Source organism: Maniola hyperantus, chromosome 18 (genome assembly GCF_902806685.2).
Source record: "Maniola hyperantus chromosome 18, iAphHyp1.2, whole genome shotgun sequence".
Classification (NCBI taxonomy): domain Eukaryota; kingdom Metazoa; phylum Arthropoda; class Insecta; order Lepidoptera; family Nymphalidae; genus Maniola; species Maniola hyperantus.
In genome coordinates this window covers 12,231,670-12,247,737 of record NC_048553.1, presented here as the reverse complement: position 1 = coordinate 12,247,737, position 16,068 = coordinate 12,231,670, and the positions used below count along the sequence as shown (strand labels likewise).

Here is a 16,068-nt window from a genome sequence, read left to right as displayed (position 1 = left end):
TATAAACTTACCTCTTTCACAAAAGGCGCCCTCGTAGTCCCCGTCCCGACACTCGCAGATGGGTCCATCATCAGTGCTGATGCAGACTCCTCCGTGTTGACACGGGTCGCGTCGCTCGCAGGCGTCACCACTCGCGTTCGTTATACGAGGCGCCTGTAACAAACATAAATCATCATCAACTTTTCTCTACGTGTCATCATCATCAACTGATAGACATAAGAAGGATCTGGCACAATGGACGGTCCAAGTGCACCAGACACCCAGGTGGTAAGGGTGAAATTGCTTACGGCGGCGCGCGGTGCGGTTATAGAAAAAAGAGGGTGGAATGAGGTCAAAAAACTCTTCAGAGCACTTCTCATTTCTGTTTCAATCTAAAAAAGGCATAAATAAATAACCTCATCAAAATGCTATTGCTGTAAAATGCAAAATTCATTAGGCATAAAAATGGATCAATTAAACCGAAGATGGGCTATAAAATGTCTACAGGTGCTTCATATTATTTTGGCGGTCGGCCAGCGGAACCTGCCAAAAAGTCGGCACTAAAACTTTCTTTTTAACCGACTTCAAAAAAGGAGGAGGTTCTCAATTCGTCAGAATCTTTTTTTTTTTTTTTTATGTATGTTCCCCGATTACTCGAAGACGCCTGGACCGATTTTGAAAATTCTTTTTTTGTTTGAAAGGGTATACTTCAAAGTTGGTCCCATTTAAAATTTGGTGAAGATCTGATGAACATCTTCGAAGATAGATACTGGAACTCCTCAACGGATAAGAGTAAATTGCTCGCGATCAGTGTAATAGCTTAGTAAACAGTAGATTTTTAACCAGTCATAGCATAATTCCATGGGGCCACTAAAAATTGTGAAATAAAAATTTTTTACAAAAAAAATAAAAACTGACTTCGAGACACAAACACTAAAAATTGAATTATTTAATTTATTACCGAATATCTTATGTATACAAGAGTTAATATAGTTCCATAATAATACTTTTTGGTGCCAGTGCCAATTAGCTGTAGCTGCGCGAATCGTCTAGACTTCATATTTTTATGAGACTCCACAATGGCACCTCATTGGCACCGACCCCAAAAAATATTATTATGGAACTATATTAAAGGTTCGTACGCACCTGAGCGGCGCGGCGCGGCGCTTCAGTCCGACTGCAGAACGCGTCACCTCAGGCCGCTCGACGGTGCCTACCGCACTACAACTTCAGTACGCGGCACCTCGCTTCACTTGCGCGTCACTTTTATACCCGTTCGCGTACGAGCAACAACTTCGCAAGATGAGCGACAGTGAAGAGGATTTGATTATTATTTCTTTGTTGTGCAGAAGAAGAACGAATTATCGAAGAGAAAAAACCGGCCAAGTGCGAGTCAGGCTCGCGCAATGAGGGTTCCGTACTACAGTCGTATTTTTTCGTCATTTTGCACGATAATTCAAAAAATATGATGCATAAAAATAAATAAAAATCTGTTTTAGAATGTACAGGTGAAGACCTTTCATATGATACCCCACTTGGTATAGTCACTCACTTCGAAAGTTGAAAATACTAATTATTAGTTCATGACCACAATTTAATTTTTTTTGTGTGATCTAACCCTAAATTCACGGTTTTCAGATTTTTCCCCAAATGTCAGCTATAAGATCTACCTACCTGCCAAATTTCATGATTCTAGGTCAACGGGAAGTACCCTGTAGGTTTCTTGACAGACAGACGGACAGACAGACAGACAGACAGACAGACAGACAACAAAGTGATCCTATAAGAGTTCCGTTTTTCCTTTTGAGGTACGGAACCCTAAAATAGGGGTTCGAGATTTGTGTAGTCCACGCGGACGACGTCGCGGGCATAAGCTAGTATAATATAAACACAAGTACAACAATAGGTAGGCATATTTCCGAAACTATTAATTCTACCTAGATGAAGTAGGTAGGTATAATATGTACATAATATATTATAGTTATTTAATCAGGATTATTTTTACCATTGATGTTTTCTCATAACGCTCGGAGAGACATTTATACATTTAGACACTGGGAAGGGGGGAAGCCGACATCCTAGGGGTTGGGACCTTTGAGGATATACTTCTAAGCGCATGAGGAACACGTCATGTGCCAAAAATTAAACCTACGTTATTTATTTTGAGGTCTATCTTGCCGATTCTTGCCTGTACTTTAAATACCTAACAAGATGCGCGTGTATCTTATTCGAGCGACGTACGCATACTGAAGCGCCGCGCCGCGCCGCTGGGTATGTCGCACTAGCGTCACTGCACTGCGCGTCGCTTCGCTGCGCTTCAAAATATTCTCTCCAGATGTGACGCGCGGCAACGCGCGGTGAAGCGTGGTGAAGCGCTGTGCAGCGCCGCTCTAGTGCGATATGCGCCATACAAAATGATAGAAATGATATTTTGAAGCTCTGTGCCGCGACGTGCAGCTCGCTGAAGCGCCGCGCCGCGCCGCTCAGGTGCGTACAAACCTTAACTCTTGTATACATAAGATATTCGGTAATAAATTAAATTATTTTTCAATTTTTAGTGTTTGTGTCTCGAAGTCGGTTTTTATTTTTTTTGTAAAAATTTTTTGCTTCTACATATCAATTTAATATGGTGTCTGTAGTCCACAAATTACCGGTTTTTGGTTTTTTCCTCTTTATTTGTGCTATAAGACATTGCTACTTGATAAATTTCGTGGTTCTTGGGAAAGTACCATATATATGTATTGACGAAAATCGAAATGTATAAAATAAAAGGAAAACTTGACTGATTGATTTATCAACGCACAGCTCAAACTACTGGGCGGATCGGGATGAAATTTGGCATGCAGATAGCTGTTATGACGTAGGCATCCGCTAAGAAAGGATTTTGGAAAATTCAGCCTCTTGAGGGCTGAAATAGGGGTTTGAAATTTGTGTGTGTGTGTGAACTTTATGAAACATGTGAATTTTTGGCCCTGCGCCTAAATTTTCAATCGACTTGCGTTACAAGAGTTAAAAACTGGTGTAATTAAGCTAAAGGTTGTACAATTCTCCACAGGTGCTCTAGCGTTGGCCGCTGGCCAGCCGTTCTGCTCTTCTGCCGAAAAGTTAATATACTTCTTTTGCTTTTCGTTTCCACTCCTTTGGAATTGAAAGTTAGTATGGATTGAATATGACAAATGTCTACACATCACAAAAAAAATGTAACTTTTTTATCATTTTCTTTTGTGATGTAAATGTTATTTCTTGTATTTGTGGATGGATGAGGAAGGCAGAGGATTGTGTGTGGTGGCGAGCTCTTGGGGAAGGCCTATGTCCAGCAGTGGTCTCAAACAGGCTGATTGATTGATTTCTAGTACGATGGTACGGAACACATACGTACGGCTACTTATCCCAAAAAATCCAAGAGTTCCCCCGGGATTTTCAAAAACTTACGCGGACGAAGTCGCGGGCATCAGCTACTAATTTGTAATTATTTCCGATCTAATCGAAACACGTGGTTACACGGTAATAACAAAAAGCACGAAGGCGGTGACGTGCCGTGCTCGATGGACACGCCCACTTTTATGCGACAAAATTTTTAGTGTACCTACCTTCAATTTTTAGGGTTCCGTACCTCAAAAGGAAAAACGGAACCCTTATAGGATCACTTTGTTGTCTGTCTGTCTGTCTGTCTGTCTGTCTGTCTGTCTGTCTGTCTGTCTGTCTGTCTGTCCGTCTGTCTGTCAAGAAACCTACAGGGTACTTCCCGTTGACCTAGAATCATGAAATTTGGCAGGTAGGTAGATCTTATAGCTGACATTTGGGAAAAAATCTGAAAACCGTGAATTTAGGGTTAGATCACACAAAAAAAATTAAATTGTGGTCATGAACTAATAATTAGTATTTTCAACTTTCGAAGTGAGTGACTATATCAAGTGGGGTATCATATGAAAGGTCTTCACCTGTACATTCTAAAACAGATTTTTATTTATTTTTATGCATCATAGTTTTTGAATTATCGTGCAAAAAATACGACTGTAGTACGGAACCCACATTGCGCGAGCCTGACTCGCACTTGGCCGGTTTTTATATAACAATGTAATTATAAATACTATCTGTCCCGGCTTACTCACGTGTGTAGTCGACGTTAGCCCGACTAGTTTCGAACCCATACGGGGTCCTTTTTCAAGGGAGTCCGTCCGCGCCCGCGCCGCGGTTTTGACTTTTTTTGACGTTTTTGCGGCACGTGCGTCCCGCAGTCAAAACCGCGGCGCGGGCGCGGACGGACTCCCTTGAAAAAGGACCCCGTATGGGTTCGAAACTAGTCGGGCTAACGTCGACTACACACGTGAGTAAGCCGGGACAGATAGTATTTATAATGGAAATCACTCACGGTAGTTTAAACGCTAAAACAATGTAATTATTATGTTTTATTTCCACCTTAGGGCCAGCGCAGACCCAACGTGCCGAGCGACGGCGAGTGGAGTCGAGGCTCCGCCTAGTACTTCGTCTGCGTGGACTACACAAATTTCAAACCTCTGTTTTACTCCCTTAGGGGTTGATTTATGGGATGTCTACGGTATACCTAATAGCTATCTGCATGCCAAGTTTCGGCCTGATCCGTCCATTAGTTTGAGTTGTGCGTTGATAGATCAGTCAGCCAGTCAGTCATCTTTTCCTTTTCATAATAATACTAGCTTATTCCCGTGACTTCGTCCGCGTCCTATTTTACCCCCTTAGGGGTTGAATTTTCTAAAAAACCTCAGCGGATGTCTACATCATAGTTTATCTATTTGCATGCCAAATTTCAGCCCGAGCGGTCCAGTATTTTGAGCTGTACGTTGATAGATCAGTCAGCCAGTCAGTCATATTTTCTTTTTATGATAATATATCATTTAGATCATCATCATCATCAACTTCCACATGCCATGGTCTTGCGCCGCCTGAATCCGGCGGCTCCTAGCGACTTGTCTGATGTCGTCCGTCCACCTAGTGGAGGGTCTTCCAACACTGCGTCTTGCGGTGCAAGATCGCCATTCCAGCACCTTGGGTTGGTTGGACACCGGTTTTACGAACTATGTGCCCTGCTCATTGCCATTTCGGCTTCGCAACCCGTTGAGCTATGTCGGTCACTCTAGTTCTCTTACGGATCTCCTCATTTCTGATATGATCACGTAGAGAAACTCCGCACATAGCTCTCTCCATCGCCCGCTGAGTGACTCTGAGCTTTCTTATGAGGCCCATAGTTAGCGACCATGTCTCGGATCCATATGTCATCACTGGCAACACGCGCTGTTCGAAGACTTTGGTCTTCAAGCACTGAGGAATTATTTACATGCTTAGATTTTAGGTAGGCCGGCCGCTGCATCACAGGCTGCATGGTATATACTGTTACACATTAGTTTTAGTTATTATGTACTATAATAACTAATTTGTCTACAGCAAGTTAATTATGCCCGCGCACATCGTCAATCGATACAATAATTGGCATAATTAATCAAGATTAGTTCCGTGCTCGGTTAGCGGGTTTACAGTTTAATCTACACTAGGTTTCGTAGTATACCTAATATATTAAACTGTTAGCAACTCGCCGAATATTGACTTTAATACAGGTTGTAACTAGAACGCTGGCAAAAACGAAGACAGGACTGAAGTACTGTGATGATTACTGATATTATGATACCACAAAAAAACGTGAAAAAAAACTATTAAAAAATCCTATAATGCTGTAAAAGTTTACGCTAAATCTAAATATATAAAAAGAAAAGGTGATTGACTGACTGACTGATCTATCAACGCACAGCTCAAACTATTGGACGGATCGGGCTGGTATTTGGCATGCGGATAGCTGTTATGACGTAGGCATCCGCTAAGAAATGATTTTTGAAAATTCAATCCCTAAGGGGGGTAAATAGGGGTTTGAAATTTGTGTAGTCCACGCGGACGAAGTCGCGAGCATAAGCTAGTTGCAAATAAAACATCTGACTTACGCTTGACCTCTAGGTCAACGAACGTTGGGAAAGTAGGTCACTCGGAGACAATGCCGCGTCGTAGGCGGGGCATTGACCCGAGTTTTACACGCTGTACATTGCGGTTTTGAAAAATTCAAAATCACTAAAAGTACAAAACGAGGCAAATGGTTATTGGTATTGGATTGTGTTTAGGTAGTATAAGAAGAACGAAGAAGAAACGCGATGATGATGATTAGGTACTAAGAATTTCCTAACAGAAAAACCTTATACGCGATTCTCCCAAGCCGAAATAGCGTCACACTAGGCTATATTTCGGGGTACTAGAAAAGCCCCAAACAGAATCTGACCTTTTTGTTTTGTCGACAAAAAGAACGAAGTACAGGTCGAAGGTGTGCACTTGACCTTATCACACGTCACAGATACGTCATCCTCCCACGCGATCCTCCCACGTTGGGATATCGTCACAGTGAATGCGTTCTCCAGCTACTATAAAATATTTCAAAGCCTACACGTAGGCAGAGGGTACGATAACTTTGAAAGCATAAGAGCGTTGAAAAAGGACAATAACGCGTCGTTCTTATTGATAACTAGCTTATGCTCGCGACTTCATCTGCGTGGACTACACAAATTTCAAACCCCTATCTCACCCCCTTAGGGGTTTAATTTCCAAAAATCCTTTCTCAGCGGATGTGCTACGTCATAATAGCTATCTGCGTGCCAAATTTCAGCCTGATCCGTCAAGTAGTTTGAGCAGTGCGTGGATAGATCCAGTCAGTCAGTCAGTCACCTTTTCTTAGATTTATTTCATTTTGTTATAATTTAGATAAAAACTGCCTTTATACCTATAGCAAAAATAGGCCTTACTTTTTTGTTTTATGACACCTTTTATCGACAAAAATGTCGTAAGTGTGTACATTTCATTATCACACGTCACAGATTCGTCATCCCCCCACGCGATCCTCCCCCGCTGGGATAACGTCACAGTGGATGCGTTATACGTGGGTACTCCAGTACCCGTACCCGTAATACAAGATTTTACGTCTCACCAAACCAAACCAAATTCGAGAGTCGAAATACTTCCGCGTTACAGTAAACTGGATCTTAAACGCCTTGTTTTAAAGCTCAAGTTTGTCTACACTTCTACAGCCAGCGCTCCAAGCGGAAACATTGCGAAATTAAAATCAGTGGCATTGAATATTTGACTTCAATTCAAGGCTGTTTAGGTCCATTTTACTGTAACGCGGAAGTATTTCGACTCTCGAATTTGGTTTCGTTTGGTGAGACGTAAAATCTTGTACTACGGGTACAGCGACTATGAAATATTTCAGAGCCTTGATGGAACGTAGGCGGAGGTTACGATAATTTTGAAAGCACACGGGTGTAAAAAACGAACAATAACGCGACGTTTATATTGCTAATAATTCATTTGATTTTATTATAACTTAGAATATAAAAACAGACTTTATGCCTATGAGAAAAAGAGGCCTTACTTTTTTTGTTTTGTTGACCTTTTGCTGAGTTCAAAATTGTGCACATCTCTATATCACACGTCAGCTTCTCATGCCAGAATATCGTCACAGTGGATGCGTAGTTCTAAAACTACTATTATCTAAGCTATCACAAAACGTTTCAAAGCTCTGTGAACACGTAGGCAGAGGAAACGATTTAAAAGCACAACGGCGTTGAAAACGAACGATGAGGTTGTTTCATTGATAAGATGTTTAATTTTATTATTTCACAAATAATAGCGATAATTCTCCATTCTAATATAATAAATGCGAAAGTGTATCTGTCAGTCTGTCTGTCTGCTAGCTTTTCACGGCCCAACAGTTTAACTGACTTTGATGAAATTTAGTACAGAATTAGCTTATAGCCCGGGAAAGGACATATGCTACTTTTTAGAAAATTAAAGAGTTTTTTTTTTTTTTTATTTAAGAGTTCCCACAGGATTTTTCAAAAACCTATATCCACGCGGACGAAGTCGTGGGCATCATCTAGTTAAAAATAATGCTACTATTTATCGGAACCAGAAGTTTTCACTTAATCTGCGTTGATTTTTGAAATGATAACCTAACCGTAATATCAGATGATGATGCAATTAAATATCGCAATGCATTAAGTCTCAAGTTGTTTGGATTATTTTTTAATCAGTTAACTATATAGCACATATTGTACCGAAACACTAAAATTATCCATCAATTAAATTAAAAGTTCATAATAAAGTTACTGAAATATTCATAATAATATTATGACCTGACACAGTTCCCTACAATTTGTATGTGCCAAAACATTGCCCTAAAATGAAAGAGAGATTAAAGTGTTTAAGTTCACCCATTTGGCACCATTTCACAATTATCAAAATATACTATTAGCACGATTACATTTTTGGTAATATTATGTCTAAAAATACTTGATTTATGTTTCATGTGAACTAGATAGAAGAACATTGTTATAAATAATTGATTATTTGGTAGAATTTACAGACGTGCACTCATAGTAGTAGTGGTTGGTGGTATATCGTCCAACTTACTTCGTTGGCAACCTGTCTCGCCATACTACAATGTTTCCTTCCAACACTACCCAATCTTAGGAACGATAACGATTCAAAGGAGCCAATAAAAAGGCCTACTTGGATAATTTGACATTTTGTTAACTATATCTCATAGATTAAAAAGAAAAATCTTGACTCATTACTCATTATTAATTCACTGATGGACTCATCAACGCCTAGTTCAAACCCTTAGACCTATAAAACTGAAATATTATAATGCAGACAAGATATAAAACCAGAAATTTTGAAATTTTCACCGAAGCCGGAGCTAGTCGGTAACTTAAATTATAAAAAAACCGGCCGAGTGCGAATCAGACTCGCGCACTGAGGGTTCCGTAGTACAATAGTATTTTGTCGACATTTTGCACGATAAATCAAAAACTACTTACTAGATCTCGTTCAAACCAATTTTCGGTGGAAGTTTGCATGTATTTTTTTTAGTTTTATCATTCTCTTATTTTAGAAGTTACAGGGGGGGGGGGAAACGGGGGGGGTCACACACAGACAGTCAGACATGACGAATGTATAAGGGTTCCGTTTTTTGTTATTCGGCTACGGAACCCTAAAAACGGTAGCAGTAAAAAACGTAATACCTCCCCGTATATTTTCACGCCCACGTCGAATTCGGCACCCCAAAAACGTCAACGCTGCTAGCAGAATTACCTGTCTTAATCGCTACACTGTGTAAATATTCATGCTGAACCAATTAGGCTGCGTCCACGTTAAGCCAACACCTACATTGAAAGCCCCCGATAAATACAATATTATACATGAGAAATAATAGTGTGATCGAGACCTAAAGGTCAAGTTAACGATTTCCGTGTAATAAGTATATCGATTTTGAAAATTTTAATCGGAGGCAGCATTCTTATTATCGACTAGCTGATGCCCGCGACTTCGTCCGCGAGCATTAAGGGGTTTATAAACCCCATGGGAACTCATCTTCCGGGATAAAAGGTACCCATGCAAAAAATCACATCGATGTGATGCGACTGAACACTACAACACAGAATGACAAAAGTTTAGGCCATAGTCCACCACGCCGGCCAAGTGTGTCAGACTTCGCAAACCTTTAACATCATTATTCAAAACTCTCATAATATAAACATACTAGAAGAGAAATTAAAACGACGCCCAGATACTTATTGAGAGTTTTACCTTTTATAATAACCTAACTGCAATATTAACTTGATTAGCGCACAATAATTTATATTGCAACCACTCAATCAAAATGGCGAACTAACCACAAGTAGCATTTAATAGTCGGTCGAGTCTCGCGTCGGAACGAGACTAGCTTAAAAACCATCAGCAAACCGCATTTGGTACAGATCCGTACCGTACCCTACTGTGTAATAACTAATAGGCGATAACCTTTACCCACTTAGCCGGCTAATATTTCACGCCAAATGTAACGATTATTGTTCTTTCTTCCCACTGCGGCATGAATTGCATCGTTCATCATCATTTACACACCGTTTTGCGTAATGGTATACTCCTGGGACAAAAGGGTTCGCAGGTCTAAGAAAGTTTGGGTATTATAATGACTATCTCTTTAGCTCAGCGGTACTTGTGCCATTAAATCACATTATTAACCAAACCAGACCAAAATCAATTTCGAATTGATGATGAATTTGCCTATTGCCCCGGCCTGGAATCGAATGTGGAAGCTCCCACCTAAAAGATCATAACACTCATCGCTGCACCAAGAAAGACGTCAAATACGAAAGAATCTGGGTCTGTTAAGTTGTAGGGTCGAAGTGAAAAATTAAATTTTCTAAATTTTACTCTACCTAGTTCCGTTAATATAAAGTGAGATTTTGACTTAACAAGAGTTACTACATTACTAACATTTTATTATACAGATTTAAGTAAATAAATACATGTAGTGTCTTCATAAGATTTTGAACTCTATTGAACTAAAATACGCATTCTATTACTTTCGCTAAGAAATCCCATTAGTAAAATAAAATAATGAAATTCTGAACCGCAATAAAATTACAAGAAAACGATCCAGTTTACTACAACGCGGTTGAAGTGTTTCGACACTCGAATACTATCAACGTTTGGTGAGACATAAAATCTCGTGCTAAGCGTACCTACTGTAATCTATATATATAAAATCTAAATATATAAAAGGAAAAGGTGACTGACTGATCTATCAACGCACAGCTCAAACTACTGGACGGATCGGGCTGAAATTTGGCATGCAGATAGCTATTATGACGTAGGCATCCGCTAAGAAAGGATTTTTGGAAATTCAACCCCTAAGGGGGTGAAATAGGGTATGAAATTTGTGTATTCCACGCGGACGAAGTCGCGAGCATAAGCTAGTGAAAAATAAAAACCAACTTCACGAATAAAGAAGTACGATTTTTTGGTACGCACCTATCTAGTGGACGTACACCTTTTATTCACAGAGCATTACCATTTATTCAGAGGTATTACACGCAAAATTTAACAATAATTGTTCCTCTCCATTTCCAGGGATAGGTACGTCATTCGTCATCATTTGGGATCCTACGTTGATGCTGGTCTCAAGGGACACAAGGTGTTGCGAACCGATGTAAAATACTGTAACATTATCGAGCTTTACCAGAACAGTTTATTGTACTACTCAGGTACTAACATCGATATAAATGACAAGATAATGGTCAAGCGAACAAAAGTACGTCTTACGTTAGTCGGCAGTCAGTCAGTTACCTTTTCCTTTTATATATTTAGATAATATGACGTAACATGTTACAAAGTGAGCATTCGAACAAATACAGCGAGCCGAGCCGCTCGCTCCGCTCCGTGTGCTCCACCCGGTTGTCAGTCGACAAACCCCTTGCACAGAGATGTATGTTATGTTATTACCACATGAGATGGTATGTTATTACCACAATGAATTCAACCTCAAGAATACGCATATGCAAAGTTTTGCATGAAAACAAAATCGTCAAATGTTGGCGGGGGACAGGGGAGAATGCTTTGTTGTGATTGGTGGCCTCAAAAGTCACGTAATCAAGACAATTTGAGCTATGAGGGTATCAAACGGTTTTATGCTAAGCAACTGCCTAAGCTTGGCGATGGGGGGTGTCCGGTTATTAGGGGTCTATAGGTTGTGGTCTGTGGTTATTACCTACCAGATGTTCGATTAGATTATTATTATTAATAGCAAAATTGTAACGACTTACATACATAGGGTCTTAAAAATATAAAAGTCCAATTAATACAATCTGCCATAAATGGCGCCCAGTTCTACAATAGTGTCAGTTACACATTTAGTTACAATTTACATGGAAAAATATACAAAAAAAAAAAAAAGTGATGTCCAAGAAAACCTAAAGATGTCTCATTTAAGTACATGTTAATAGTAGTAGAGCCTCAATAGCTCAACCGGTATAGGAGTGGACTGAAAACCGAAAGGTCGACGGTTCAAATCCCGCCCGTTGCACTATTGTCGTACCTACTCCTAGCACAAGCCTGACGCTTAGTTGGAGAGGAAAGGGGAATATTAGTCATTTAATATGGCTAATATTCATTAAAAAAAAAAACTTTGATGACAGACAGATAGACAGATAGACAGAGCAATCATGCGGTAAGGGATGACGAGCGCGCTCTTTGCGAATGTTATCTATGTTATGATACAACTTTAGGTCAGTTTCTACCTTTACAGTATAGCTTTCATTAGGTACGTAATTCTTATCCTTACTTGTTTTACCCAGAATTTTCCTTTTATTATTTTAGATGGAAAAATACGTGTAATTAGTTTGTTATAATGTTATGTCTGTCTAACAATATCAAATTCTAAGAGCCAATTACAATTTTTTTTTTTTTTTTTTTTTTTTTTTAAATATCTAGCTGAGCGTTAGCTGAACTTTACCTTTTAAAAAAACCGACCAAGTGCGAGTCAGGCTCGCGCAATGAGGGTTCCGTACCACGGTTGTATTTTTTCGACATTTTGCAGGATAATTCAAAAACTATGGTACATAAAAATAAATAAAAATTTGTTTTAGAATGCACAGGTGAAGACCTTTCATGAACTAATAATTAGTATTTTCAACTTTCGAAGTGAGATAACTATATCAAGTGGGGTATCATATGAAAGGTCTTCACCTGTACATTCTAAAACAGATTTTTATTCATTTTTATGCATCATAGTTTTTGAATTATCGTGCAAAATGTCGAAAAAATACGACTTTAGTACGGAACCCTCATTGCGCGAGCCTGACTCGCACTTGGCCGGTTTTTTAATCTACAAATATGGTAATAATGTAGTAATTACCCTCCTACGTTTGTATGAAGAAAGCACCGTCCTGAGCCCTCTTAATTTTCATTCCCTAATTGATAACACCTGCCTACACCTCGTTCTCCAGCTAATAACCCGCTCGGTCATATTATAGACTGTCACATCTGCCGGGCCCGGAGATTGTCAGGCCATTTCGCGATGCCATCTAAAACGTAATGCCTTTCAGGTTTAATTGAGTTACCTTATACCTACTTTCGCTCTACTAAATGGGTATAATTTGGAATAATTGAACGTAAATTTATGAGTAACTAGCTGATACCCGCGACTTCGTCTGCGTGGAATTAGGTTATTTAAAAAGCCCGTGGGAACTCTTTTATTTTCCGGGATAAAAAGCCAAAGTCACTCTGCAGGTCTTTATCTATACCCATGCAAAAAATCACGTCAATCCGTTGCACCGTTGCGACGTGATTGAAGGACAAACCAACAAACCAACAAACCAACAAACCAACAAACCAATAAACCAACAAACCAACAAACAAACACACTTTCGCATTTATAATAAGGGTACTGATTATTATTTTGCGTTATTCTGTCGATTTGTATCGTCTCTCAGCTGTGCATCGTATTTCTCATTGCTGAAGGTCGTGACCCTTTCCACTAATCTTTCTGAGTTTTCTCCCTACTTAGCCCACGTGGACTACACAAATTTCAAACCCCTATTGCCTACCCCCTTAGGGGTTTAATTTTCAAAAATTTACATAGTCTTCGACTGTATAACATTATGCTTTTATTAAGAGCACACTTTTAATGTAGGGGTATTTTAGTCCTCTACAATTTGACGCTGAGGTGTTTTTCAATACACCAAAATAATTGGGTTAAAACCAATTAACCATTAAATGGAAACCTGTGTCCCATCAATTAATTTATACGATTTCCACGAAAAAATACCTCCCACCCGAATTTTAAATCCACAATTTTCACGGGGGTTTTAAACCCTTTCCCGTATTCGACGCCTGTAATGGATTTTTAATGGTAGCCCATTTGCCCCCCAACCTCCCCCGTATAGTGCGAGCTACAATGTAAGTACATATCTAATAGATATGTATTAGGTATGTAGGGGTGGAAAAGATAAGTGAGTGCAGATTACAAATCTATATTCTTAATAATATGATAACTATTTTGAAAATTTTAATTCGAGAATGCACACTATTATTGACTAGGGCCCATAGTGGTTAGGACGTCCGCCTCTTAATCGGAGGTCAGGGGTTCGATCCCGGGCACGTACCTCTAACTTTTCCGAGTTATGCGCGTTTTAAGAAATTAAATATTACTTGCTTTAACGGTGAAGGAAAACATCGTGAGGAAACCTGCATGCCTGAGTGTTCTCCATAATGTTCTCAAAAGTGTCTGAAGTCTACCAATCCACACTTGGTCAGCGTGGTAGACTATGGGGCTATGGCTAAAACCCTTCTCACTCTGAGAGGAGACCCGTGACATAGGCTTACTTTTTATCCCGGAAAACGAAAGAGTTCCCAGGGGATTGATAAAACCCTAAATCCACGCGGACGAAGTCACGGACGTCAGCTAGTGATGAAATAAAATGTAAACGGAGCGGAACTAATTTTAATCTTTCTGGGTCAAAATTTTTAAATATTTTTTGTTGTAAAAAAAAAGCAAAAGAAAAAGCGCGCAGCATTTCAAATGACCAGGGATTTTATAAAAGTTCTAGTTTTAAGAGAAAAATCACGTTTCGAATAGACACTGAGAGGACTTTCCAACTGTAATGTTTTAGTTTTAAAGATCGTGTCTAAAATTATTTATTTTGACATTTTGCACGATAAATGAAAAACTATTTTGCATAAAAATAAATAAAAACCTGTTTTAGAATTTACAGTTAAAGTCACACGCACACACACACACGCAAATTTTATTGACTTTGGTTGTTTTAAATTCAAATATCAAATCGGAGAATGAAAAGTAGGTTGGTATGGATCGAGTGGCGGACTTAAGAATATTAGCCAAGTTCATGATGATGTAGTCAGTTCTTAGGAGTAGGGTACGAGTGGTACGACAATAGTGCAACTGGTGGGGTGTGAACCGGTGACCTTTCAGATTTCAGTCCGCTCCTTTAACGGTTTTTTTTTCATATCTTTAGCTCTAATTTACAATAATCTAGTCTTACCTTAACTTAACTTATATCTAGTTTTTTTTTAACCGTTGAGGTAAGCTAACTCATGTAATTATTAATCCAAGTGTATTTAAGAGTTAAATAGGTCGAACGGGGCGGCTCAAAAATAAACCTTTCTAAGCCACGACTGTGTTCTGAGCAGGCTCCGAAATAACGCGACTAAAGATAAATCTGAACTATGCTTGTGATCTATATACGAGAGTGGGTGTATTTCATATGACAGTGTTATATGACAGGTCACTCAGTGACCTTTTAAAAGTATTCATTAATAACCTGTATAATGGGGAGTGCTCTGAAGAGCTTTTTGACCTCATTCCACCCTCTTTTTTCTACAACCGCACCACGCGCCACCGTAAGAATTTCACCCTCACCATCTGGGTGTCTGGTGCACTTCGACCGTCCGCTGCGCCAGATCCTTCTTTCCACGCACGTGCAAACTGTGGAACCAACTCCCATCGGCGGTGTTCCCACTAGATTATAACATGGGGTTATTCAAGAGGCGGACCAACAAATTCCTAAAAGGCCGGCAACGCATCGGCGGCTCCTCTGGTGCTGCAAATGTTCATGGGTGGCGGTAATCACTTAACATCAGGTGACCCGCCTGCTCGTTGTTTGCTCGCTATATATATTAAAAAAAAAAAAAAAAAACTATGAAGCCACGACTGTTTATTGAGAACAGAGCAGCCTCCAGGCTAAGTAAGGCGGCTAAAGATAAATATGACGATGATTTTTGACGACCTCCCTGGCGCAGTGGTGAGCGCTGTGGTCTTAATAGTGGGAGGTCCCGGGTTCGATTCCTGGCAGGGGTTTGGAATTTTATAATTTCTAAATTTCTGGTCTGGTCTGGTGGGAGGCTTCGGCCGTGGCTAGTTACCACCCTACCGGCAAAGCCGTGCCGCCAAGCGATTTAGCGTTCCGGTACGATGCCGTGTAGAAACCAAAGGGGTATGGGTTTAATAAAAACTGCCATACCCCTTCCAGGTTAGCCCGCTATCATCTTAGACTGCATATCATCACTTACCACCAGGTGAGATTGCAGTCAAGGGCTAACTTGTATCGGAATAAAAAAAAATAAAAAATAAAAAATGAAAATTTCCACTTATGATCTATACGACAGTGGGTATATTTCATATGACAGGTGACCTTTTGGAAGAATCAATTAAGAACT

General features: G+C 39.7%; 1 protein-coding gene across 4 annotated transcripts in view; it reads right to left on the bottom strand.

The window, feature by feature from the left end:
- Window positions 1–16,068, bottom strand: part of Nrx-1 (Neurexin 1) — a 181,380-nt gene that overhangs the window by 85,606 nt on the left and 79,706 nt on the right. For all 4 annotated transcript variants that reach the window (XM_034977960.2, XM_034977961.2, XM_034977962.2 and 1 more), the window contains exon 5: window positions 12–153. In XM_034977960.2, the coding sequence (XP_034833851.2) occupies window positions 12–153 (142 nt within the window). The remainder of the gene's footprint in view (window positions 1–11; window positions 154–16,068) is intronic.